Source organism: Nestor notabilis, unplaced genomic scaffold, assembly GCF_000696875.1.
Source record: "Nestor notabilis isolate BGI_N333 unplaced genomic scaffold, ASM69687v1 scaffold29693, whole genome shotgun sequence".
Taxonomy (NCBI): domain Eukaryota; kingdom Metazoa; phylum Chordata; class Aves; order Psittaciformes; family Psittacidae; genus Nestor; species Nestor notabilis.
In genome coordinates, this window is record NW_009921961.1 from 9,885 (window position 1) to 21,352 (window position 11,468).

Below are 11,468 nucleotides of genomic sequence, written 5' to 3' on the forward strand. Positions count from 1 at the left end.
GTGCTGTCCTTTATAACCAGTACACAATACTCATCCGAAATGGAACAGCATACTATTTAACTTCAGAAAATATGCTTGGACTTGAACATTTGCTGAAGGCAAATTCTGTGTTCAGCTGTAGAATTTCAAAGGGTTGCTGATTACCGCAGTAAAAATCTCACTTAAGGCAAAAATGGGTTTTCAAATGGAGCAATAGCTATTTACATCGTGCAGAACTTTATGTTACTCCACAACATGGGTGAATTAAGAAGTGAAAGTAAAGTGCTGAAGACCATGAAGGATGAAATTGCCTTGTTTAACATTTATACTCTTTCTGGTTAAACATATTATTAGAAAAAATAAGTTTTGCCGTAGTAGAAGTACCAGTGGATGGAATATACCCTGTGTTTAGTGGCTCTTGCATAATATGTTGTTCCGTAATATGTAAACTATGTAAAGTTTGTCTGTAAACAGACTTTTGTTTTAGCTTATTTTGTGCAATATTACCTCTGTAAATTTAAAAACCAAAACCACATTGGTGGCACACACAGACCAGCTCCCTGCTACAAGCTATAGTACTCCAGGGGTTGTAAGTCATCAATGGCTGAGCTAAGACTATAGGTGGCATAATTGGGGTATTCCAGGCCATTGTTCAGAGTGAGATACTAAGAATTAAAAGCTCTTATTCCATTTACTTTTATCTGTGTTGCTTTTATTAGAAGAAAATCAAACAATTTCTGCTCTGGCTAATGCAGAAGTTGCCCAGCTGTAATCCAGCATCTGTACCTGTGTGTTGGTTGGTGACTTCTGAGCCCACTCGTAGAGCCGCTGGTAAACCTGGCCGTCGTAACTGCCAAGTGCAGAATTCAAGGTCTTATCTGTGAAGTCAAAGGCATCCACCAGTGGAACAGCATCCTTCCTATGGAGCAGATGAATGGCATTCGTGTTATTGAAGCAGGTATTGCTTTGTAAGGGAGGAAAATAAGGCAAAGGTAAACTGGGAAGTCAGTTGTTACAGGTTCCTCAGCCGGAAAAGCTTGTGCCAGTTTTTCCCGTTGCTGAGGCTATGGGGGAAATCCTGCTTGTTTTGATTCCTCAGAGGCATGCTCTGCTAATGCTCTGAGTTGTCTGTACTGTTGAATGGGTCTTGTAATCACCTGGTTTCCATCCCTAATTCCCTAATATAGGACTCAATGTCAAGTCAGACGTTTCCTCAGCGCACTCTTGCTTTTGGTTTTTGTAGGTTTTTTCTTTTGTTTTTCTTATACCGTATATGTTTTCCTACAAACTGGTTGTAAGGTTGCTACTAAATTCATGTGAAGTGCTTTGCTGATCTCCAACCTTCATCTGCTCTCAAGTATTTCTGTTACCTCATCATGGGGTATCAAGGTCTTCTGCTCTCTTTGTGTCTGTAAGAACAAAGCAACCCTGAACTGCACCCAGGGCTTGTCTAGCCCAGGGGCTGATCTGACAGCAGTCAGCAACAGATAGCTAGAGTGTAAAGACAAGTATGTAGTGACAGCTGCTTCTTCTAAGCAGAGGATGGTTTCTTTTACCTCATCCTCCCATCGTCCTGGGCGCAGGAAGTCGTACTGGCTGTACCCCACACCTGAGGCAGAGGGATGCAAAGTTTGCTCAAATGTTGGCATTTGCATCTACCAGTTCCTTTTGGGGAAGGGCTCTTTGGGGGTTTGGGAAAGGCTGGGATTTTGCTACAGACCAGGAAGTGTTTGTATCCTAATTGTAAACAGGTAAATGTGCGTTCTTGCATCCTTTTAGCAAGGCATGGACTAACAGAAGTTGCAGTGAATTCCAGAGATGACAATGTGTTAGGCTTTTGTAAGCCTTACGTTAAGCTTATTGCTTAACTTGAATTCTGTGATTAGTTCTGAAAATGCTCACTGTTCATCTCAGTCCTGCTCGGCTCCTGCCTATGGTGTATGTTTGCTTCTCTCCAGGTGTCTTTAGAATTTTAGATAGAGTAGCAACTCACTCTCTGCACTGTAAGTGAATCTGTTCTTAACAAACAGCACTGAGAAGTGAAAGAACCCTTGTCAAAAAGCCTTTGTGAGTGTTGTGGTAAGTTAAAACCTTAGTGTATCTCAGAATTCATGTAGTTAGCAATAAATGGTGTTGAGCAGACGCATGTGAACTAGCTGTAGGCAGGATTGTTTGGGTACAGGTTGCAACTCAACCATGGCAACAGAGTAGGCTGTATTAGCTGTCGCTTAAGCAGATTTTGCAGTGTCTGATCTGCTGCCTCCTACCAGTGTTGCTCTCACTACATATTTGCCTGGTTTTGCTCTACTGCAAATGGTAGAAAGTGTTCAGGATTTCTTGATTTATAACTCAATACTTCATGTTCCAGAACTCTGCTGATTGCAGAGGAGCTGGGCACTTCGGGCTGTTTGTGCTGAAAACAAGCTCTATAGATGCTTCAATCAATTTTCAGTGCTGCCAGGCAATGAAAATAAAACCCGAATGAGGTGCATTGACTTTGAAGATGTTACCATAGGTACAGCAGCACCATTTTAGATGTATCACAGCTGTGTATCTCCTCTCATACTAGAGCAGCTCACCGAATGACAGCCAGGAGGTCCAGGTACGATGCTGTGACCATGTCCATTTGAGCTCCAGATATGTATCCATCATGCAAGAAGGCTCCTGTATTTGAGAAGATCCCATGTAACGCAAAGAGGTCACAGAGATGTTTCATAATCCTCTGGATGCCACCTTTGGTCTCGAGTCTTTCCACAGTTTCTACAAAGTTTTTCACTGTGAGGTAGTGGCAGTGAGCCTGGAAAACAAGTGCAATCAACAGTGAATGCACCTCAAAACACTTTTAGTAGGCCAAGTGACTCAAATGTTCTTGCAAAGAATATAAAACCTTTTCATTTCCCTGGCACTTTCCCAGTCTGTATTCTTTGTTTGTTGGTTCACAAGGCCTTTTGCATTCATGTTTTACAGCAACAGTGGAGGAGAGAATTAGGGGTGTAAACAGTCAACACTGTGGTAGTTGTAAACTCTAGAAAACCGCTTTAGAAATCACAGTGGTACATTAAATATTTCTGATAGATACACTAAAGAGTTTGTGAGATGGAAACATACTGGAATGGGCTTGTTTTGACCTCTAGCAAGTGCAGCTTGGTCATACATCAACAGGAGAAAATTCTTTCATTGAAGACTGGGGGCTCATGGTACATTGGGTGCAGTGTCTATAGGGCTTTGCTTTGAAAACCTCTGTAGTCACAGGAGAACAAGCAAACTTACCTCTTGCTTTTGTGGCTTCAAGTAAACTGATAGTTTTTGGGTCAGACAACAATAGAGTGTCTAGCTGCCAAGTTACAGAAGTATTAGCTGTGGGGGTGACTTGTTATGTTGTCGTTGCTGTGGGTGGTTGGTTGTGTGGTGTTGGTATCTGCGTGGGTTCCCTTTCCCACCGTATGGTTCTCCTCCCTGCTGTGGGTGTAAGCAGGCATACCAGCACGGCAGCTCTTCCTGCCGGCACAGCCAAGCAGCGTGGAGGCCACCATGGACTGCAGAACCTGCCCGAGAAGCTGAGTGTCTCCTCAAGGAATTAACCCGTGTGGAGTCTGCAGCGAAGCTGTACCCAGTGCCTGAGCCACTTGGCAGGCATCTCTTCACACAGCTGCTGTGCCAGTCGTGTGGGTGAGTCTCCAGGGAAGGTGTGGAATAAGAAGTCATAGAATCATAGGAAAGTTAGGGTTGGAAAGGACCTTAAGATATCTAGTTCCAACCCAGAAGTTCCCCAAGAAGGCAGCAGGCTATCAAGGTTTTAAAGTTACGGGAGAAATTCAAGTGTTTTGCATGACTTTTCCTCTCTCTGATGTATCTAAGAAACTTTGGGGGCCCAGATCCCATTTTCTGAAGAGTCTGGCAGCACAGTCACCACTGACAATACCACAACCAGCCCTCTGCGTGTGCTGGGCTCTTCAGAAATGGTTTATTTCTTGCTAGGTTCTCCTCCTTGTTTCTCGGAGAGGGCTGGATTCCAGCTCCTCCTCTGACATGCAGTCTCCCTGCTCTTCAGTCCAGAGACCTTGGCCACCCGTTTGAGTGGGTGCAGGAGGGAACAGCTTGTTCAGGTTTGTGTGCTGTTCAAAGCCTTTCCTAGAGGCAATCTCAAACAGGAACATTCTGCTTCAGTTTCATTCCACTAAAAATATATTTACATTGAAAAAGAATATTGGGAAAGTAATTTACAAAGTCACTTTGTTTATAGGAAGTCTCCTTTATTTCTGAGGCAGTTAAACAGCTTTTCTGCTCTTTTTCAAGCTTACAGCTTTGAATACTTGCTGTTTCCCCCAAGTCTGTGTAACTGAAAATGGGAGGTGATGCACAGGAGACAGGTGACCACAGAAAATGCTGCTGCTCAGATCTAGTTTTTGCTCCCTTACTCAGTGGAAGGTGTCCCTGCTGTGGCAAGGGGTTGGAACTAGATGAGCTTTAAGGTTGCTTCCAGCCCAAACCATTCTGTGACTATGATATGGGAGGTCTGATTCTGCTAGTAGTGGCAGCAGAGCTATGTATGCATTTTGTTTTCTTCCCCCCCCTTTCATTTCTATTCTCTTTAGTCTTTTTCTACCTGGCCTATTCAGATGGCAAATTCTTCAGATCAGGAATTGCTTCTTACTATGATTTTCCCACCACACAGACCACAGTGGTGCCCTGGTCTTTGTGGTGTCCCTTAGATGGTAACAGAAAACAATGAACAGCGCTGGGACTTTAAGCTAATCCTGTGTTTCTTTTGCACATTATAAAGACAAGCATCACATACGTAGATGGTTTTTCTACTAACCTTCACAGCCTGCACCAGCTGCACTGTGCACTCGTTCCACGCATCGTGCTTTTTGACTCCAGACTGAATCAAGTCCTGTAGTTTAGCTGCTGCGCTGCTGATGAGTCTGGAAAATCCAAAAAGCATATTGTATGTGGCTCTAGCAGCCCACATGCACTCATTTCGTATTCAGACTCGTGTGTGATCGTATGGCAAAATGGCATTTCTGACATTTGAAGTTACCTACACTCAGTATGAGTGAACTTACATTATGCAAAATCTAAGTACAAGTTGTGAGAAGCGCCCAAACCACCCCGGTGCTGAAGGATTTTTGCCTTCTCAGCTTCCAGGGTATTTTACCAGGAGTTCTGAGGAGTTTTTCTTGTGTTGTGTTTGTGTAAGGACAGTTTGCAGCACAAAATAAAGCAGTGGTAATATTGGGCTGCTCTTACATTACGTTTCTACTTTTCTACACAGGGATCCAAATCCTGCTTCCATTGATCCTGAAGCTTTTGGAAGAATGGCTCTGTTCTTAATGCTGATTCGAATGGCAGCAGGGATGTTGATCTGTTTGCCTGGTTTTCAGAGATGGCACAGGTATGGCCCATGACTGTGCCCATAGTACCAATGAGACCACTCATGATACTATTTTTGTGTTGAGCAGTTGACTGTGTAGTTGAAAGGCTACAGATACAATGAGAGGCTTTGTGTTTGCTGTGGTGTTAACTGAAACCAAACATCAGTTTCACAGGTATATTAAATTTTTAGCTTTGTATAGAGCGTAGAACTGCACAGGGTCCAGTTGGCTGAAGGTTTTACTGGATGGCAGCTCAGTGATGTAGTCTGGCATTTACTTAAACAGTGCCATCAGCTTGTTATAGAATCAACTTTATGGAATATTGTTGTTTGGTAGCATGCGGCTTAAAATATTGTGATGTTCTGAATGTGAAAGCTTCATATTGAACACTTGACATGGCTGTTAAACCTGTGTGAGTCTTCCTCCTTCAGGAGCAGATGGTGTCAATTCTTGTGTAACTTATGTTATTTTACCTCCCTTTAAAGCAAGGAAGTAGCTGAGCTCTTAACACATTCCTGATACCAGAGAGAGAAGCCTGTCTCCCGTCTCTGTACTGACCTGACTGCTGCATGTTGATAGGCATTGGTGTAAATATCTGGACTGAGGAAATCGAGCTTGTTCTTGGCTGGGCACTTCCCGGGTTTCACTGCAGCCAGGTAAGTGACAGATGGTGGGACGGGGTGGCCAGCGCTGGCTGCCATGAAGCACTTAATCAGGAACCTGGGAAGAGGATAACAGTCAGAGCAGGGGATGGTTGTGATCCCCACACAGCAAACGGTCATGCAAAAAGTAAAGCAGGCTCGAGTGAGGAGCAGCAAGATGTAACCCATCCTGTCAGTGGTCCAGAATGGACTTGAACCAGTAATGACCTTATGTTTTACATCTTATTTGCAATAACTTGATCTGTGATGGGTCCTGGGGGTAGCCTGTCTACTATATTCAATGCTGTAGTGCTGATTTTTTGAGGAAGAATCTTGCTGTGGCTATAAGCAGCATGGTGATTAGACATATTACCAACTTTGCAACTTAATGCTCTGGGAGCCTTAGTGGTGGTTTGGTCTTCCCCTCTATGAACCCCAACATACAATCACATTATGTTAACAAACATGAGTGTCTTGGAGCTAAACATGTTCCCCACTCCCTTATCTTTTTGGCACCTCTGCTACGGCTCTGACCAGGTCTGGATGAAAAGGTTTACAGCATTTCTCTGGACCTTGCTATTGATCTTGCAAGAAGAGGCAGCAATGAGTGCAGAAGTGCAGAACGCAAGCACAGAGCTAGGTGGTAGCATCTCTGTCACTGGGAATTGTACTGGTTTTCTCCTTCTAGTAAAAAAACATGTTATTAAAAGTTCAAGCAGCTGTGGTTTCTTTCTCCTGTATTTAACCTAGCCTTGGATAATCATCAGTGTGCATGTTCCGAGGAAAGCAGTGTTCTTGGAGCGTGACTCATCTGCTTTCAATATCCTACAGCTTTGCCTTCTCTGAATCAACCTCACTTTGCCAATATCACATTACATTGGTTTCTTAAAAACTAAGCTGCAAAACTTGTGTAGAAAAGTGCTTTTGCTGTGCTCCCAGACAAAGAGGAAAATGAGGTTATGCAGAACAGCACCTGCGTACGTCCCAAACCCAAAAATAGAAGAGATAATCCAATTCCCACACACCTTCATGCCTGTTAGACAGAAGACATGAATAGTTTATGGACTAAGTTGTATTTTTAGAAGGTGCTGGGAGAAAGGAGTAGCTGGTTTTACTGGTTTTGGGGAAGGAGTGGTAGAGCTTAAATAAATGAGCAGTAAGGCTTTTAGATGAACAGGTTTGGACTGTTACCTGGCAGTTTGCAGGAACAAAATGGTGTTTTCCCCTTCATAAATACAAGAGGCAAGTATTTTAGTACACAAGGAAGGGAGTCCACTCAGCAAGGAGTAACCATGGCCCCCGCATGCCAGGAGGCAGACCTTCACTGCTGAAGCGCAGTGCTGAGTAACCATGGCTTTGAAGCCTGAAGAAAATGCGTGGAGCTGTTTGGAAAGAGAAATTAAAAGTAAGGCAGAGTGTTACTGGTGAAGTGGTCCAAAGCAATCCTCAGAATCAGTTTCCTCTTTTAATTTTGTGCGGTTTCTGGGCAGGAAATCCCTGTCAGATCCTCCTTCGCATGCCAGCGTAGCACCCAGCTCCCCAAGCCTGGTCTTTGGGTTCTGCCTGGGGTGCCCAACCCTCGTGTTGGGCACGCTGTGGTCAGTTGATGCATTTTTGGGTTTCTCTCAACCAGCAGTGGTTTTGGTCAGCCTTGTTCAAAGCGTGTTTTCATTTCAAGCTTCCAGTTGCAAAATCTTATGTTCTATCTAAAAAGTCACATTTTTGGTTTTGGCTCAGAAGTGACTATTTGCATTTGTGGATGACGTTGGGAAATAACCCTTTGTGCCACCGGCTACTTGGAACAGCGTTTTTATCAAATGAACGTGCTTTTCAAGGACTTTTCACTCTGCGATAGTTCCCGAAACCAAAAGGTTGGGGTGGTAAAGCAAATGCTATTGCTCACTGGTTGTGGACCTAGGACACATGATTTGACCTTAGTGCTTCCTCTTTCTCCAGTTATCTAGTGGTGTGAGGAATGCTTGTCCAGTTTGCCAAAATTCTTTGACGTTTAGAGATGAGGAATGCTGTATGAGCTAATCCTGCTGCAGCTCACCTCTGGCAGCATGTCGAAGTTCTCCCTCTGGATCTCTTCATACCCCCTGTTGAACAGGTCCTGCAGGTAGTCGTTGATGAAATGGAAGGCATAGGCTGCTGCCACGTGGGGCAGCAATTTCTCCTGCTGAGTCTGAAAGTCAAGGATCTTTGCTTCTTCTTCCCTGTTGGAAGACAGCTGATGAGGTAGGGAATGTGTGAACACGGGCATAACTCCTGTTAGTTCACTTATCACATAATGAAAACATGCACTTTTCATTACCAAGAAACAGTTTGTGAATGGGACTGAGCTGATGCCGTGGCAGCAAATCTGCCCAGCTTGCTAAGCTGTTAGAGAAATGAGCCTGACTACGAGAAAGGTTATTTGCTGTGTTGGTGGACCAGCATTGAGTAGACCCATTACATTCAGTGTAATGGGTCATTGCAGAGGGGGAACAGGGGCTGGAGGAGGGGATGAAGATGAAGCCCTCAGGGACAGTGAGATGTATGGTGTCACAGGGGAGGTGGTAGCCCTCTCCTGCAGAACTTTTACTTTTCAAACTGGATCTTTGTGGCCCCTGAAAACATTTGAGTCTAAATTATTTTAAGCTTTCTGAGCTTTTTTTGGATGTTCTTTTTCACTCTTGCTGTGACTGGTACACTTAGGACTTCAAATGATGGAATTGGTTATTACAATAGTTGAGCATGCTGCACTCTTGTGTTTGGTTTGTGTTTGATCCAAACCATGTTCCCATTAGGATGATCTTGCTTTTGAAGGGAGCTGTAAGTGGAAATTCCTGAAATACATTCAGATGAAAAATACCTATTTAAAAATTACAGGCATTCTCATTAGACTGATAAAATTCAATGTTGTGAAGTGCAGATATTGGAAGAGTGGATGTTGGAAGGTATTTTAATGTCTTGCCCATGAGTAGGATGCTATGGAATAAGAATTCAGCAGCTTGTCTGCGTTGTCTGGATTCTGCTGAGTTATGGGATTACATGGGGAGGCCAGTTACAAGAAAAATAAGTTGTCTGTGTGAGCTGCTGAGCTATTCAAACTATGAAACTTATCTTAGAAAGAACTGTAAACATTCTCTTGTACTTTGACTGAAGCTCGTTAATGTAAATAATGGGGAAGCATGTTTGGAATACCCTCTCTGGCCCAGAAAATAGGCCAGTGATGTGCTAAAAGATAAGATGAGAAGTTGAAATACAGATGGGTGCAGGGGAACACGGTCCCCTTCCCACCACTGCAGGCTTGCATGGCATTACCCAGGCTTTAACTTGGACTGCCGGCGAACCACGGAGTATCTGATGGCAATGGTGCAAGCTTTCATGAGGGGTATTACAGCCTCGTATGAGATGAGGGTGATGCGCACTGCAGTCATTGTGAAATAGTTAATCTGCTGGGACCCCTGTCTTACATAGGTGCCATCTGGTTGAACCTAGAGTAGAGAGAGGTTGTTAGATGCCACCTACTTCAGTACTGGTTTTGTCATCTCTATGCATAGAATAAACCGGACGTTGAAATCCTTTGCTGAGTGCAAAACTAAGTATCTCTATGTATAATGGATGAAATGTATCCATTTAAAGAGACAAATTCTTACTGCTTCTGGCTCAAATAGGTTCTCCAGCCCTATGAGCCTGATCCTCTGAACATGGAATTCCAAACACTGAGTTTCATTTAGGATTCAGGTAACTTTTGCCCTTGACAAACTCACAGAGACTTGCAAACACCTCAAAGAAAGAATTTTGTCCTAAATTCAGGCAGGTCCCTGTCATCCCTCTGGCGGCACAGTGAGAATCTGATGTGTGATGTGAGTCTGTACATACCTCACAAAACTTGCTCAGCATGTTCTCCCTGGGGACACGCACGTTCTGCAGCATGAGGTATCCATTGTCAGTGTGCTCAAAATTCATTCTGGGACCAATGTCTCCTGCAGTTACGCCTGGAGCAGGAGAAAACACAACTGCTTACTTCCACTGAACTCTCCTCCCCATTTTGTGTCAGGCTGGGGATCTCAAAGGAAAGGTATGTTCAGTTCTGCTTCTTCCCCAGCACGGGTGATCTTGCCTGAGGGATGAAACAGGCATTTGAGTGCCTCATGGTAGTTTGTTTCCATGATCCATCTGTCACCCATGTCGGCCAGGGTTAGAACTGAGGTGTTAATGCGGAGATGGTCAGAGCAGCCCAGACTAAGAAAGCTTGGTCTGGATATGCCGTTAAATCTTCCTTTAGATAAAAAGGTTGTGGTTAATGATAACTATGCCTTGAGTATCTGTCTTGGTTTGGTTTTGGCACTGTAGCCCTCCCTGGGCCCAATGTTTTAGAAGACATTTAAGGGCAGAAGAGGCAGAGCACCTGCACAAGCGCTGCGATGTCTGGAGTCATTTACCTGGGCACAGTGAATGGTCCCAAAGGCTGCGTATCTGCACGATGAAGGGATGCACGCCGTAGCACTTCCCCTGGACGTACAGCTGAGCAAAGACCACTGTGTGTGTTGCTGACCTTCCCACTGTGAGGACAAAACCAGCCACGCTGCCTTAAGACAAGGTACAGTACAAACACTTCCACAATTAATGGCAGTCTGTGCTAGTTGTGGCTTAGGTCTCACTAACATATGGGTTGTTGTGGGTGTGATAGATGCTGGAAGCTGGAGATTGCCTAAATCTGTGCTCTGAGCTTGCTTTTGCCTCTCAAAAGTTGCATCATTATTCAAGCCTGTGAGGACTGTATGAACAGTCTGTCTCAGCAGAGGAGAAAAAATAAATAGTTAAAGATTTGGGAGAGCTGGGGCTGATAAAGCAACTCCAGGTATTTGCTGTGATTCCTTTCTGAGGGGAGCCATGAATTTCACACTTGAATTCTTTGTGCTGAGACTGGCTGATGGCGTGAATCCTTTGTGCTGATCCTTTGTGCTGATCCTTTGTGCTGATGACCTCGCTGTGGTTTTTGGTCATCTGAGTATTGTTTACAAAGAAGAGAAGATTAATTCCTGCAGAGGCGGGAGTTTCTCTGAGTTAAGTTGTCCAGCCCTGCCACCTAAGGGTTTTTAATAGATGATGGTGGCTCCTTTCTGGCCTTTGAACTTGTACAAAACCCTTTGGTCTCTTACTTGCCTCTTGATCTGTACATCTCTTACTGAAGTTCTCTGCTAGAACCTGGGCTCTCAAACACAGAGCTTGAGTGGGGCAGAGTGAGCAACTGAAGAAGGCCAATGAGGAAAACCAAAGTATTTCGTGTGGTACTTACTGTCTCCAGGCCACCACTTTATGGCAGAGATCTTCGGTGTGTTCAGTATAAACTCCTGTGTAGCTACATCAAAGACTGCTGTTGTTTCCAAACCCTGAAGATAAGTTCCTTCAAAAAAAACCAAAACATTGTGTGTATGTATTTATATCTTTCTACCTCCGGATCTATCACAAAGATGGAAAGAGT

The 11,468-nt window shown here is 44.1% G+C and overlaps 1 protein-coding gene across 1 annotated transcript in view; it reads right to left on the minus strand.

The window, feature by feature from the left end:
• Positions 1–11,468, minus strand: part of ACOX2 (acyl-CoA oxidase 2, branched chain) — a 16,263-nt gene that overhangs the window by 254 nt on the left and 4,541 nt on the right. Inside the window, exons 4-13 of the mRNA XM_010011389.1 lie at positions 11,283–11,390; positions 10,426–10,545; positions 9,863–9,978; positions 9,302–9,474; positions 8,049–8,211; positions 7,187–7,377; positions 5,913–6,074; positions 4,799–4,904; positions 2,559–2,776; positions 766–898 (exon numbers count right to left, since the gene is read on the minus strand). Of these exons, the coding sequence (XP_010009691.1) occupies positions 766–898; positions 2,559–2,776; positions 4,799–4,904; positions 5,913–6,074; positions 7,187–7,377; positions 8,049–8,211; positions 9,302–9,474; positions 9,863–9,978; positions 10,426–10,545; positions 11,283–11,390 (1,490 nt within the window). The remainder of the gene's footprint in view (positions 1–765; positions 899–2,558; positions 2,777–4,798; positions 4,905–5,912; positions 6,075–7,186; positions 7,378–8,048; positions 8,212–9,301; positions 9,475–9,862; positions 9,979–10,425; positions 10,546–11,282; positions 11,391–11,468) is intronic.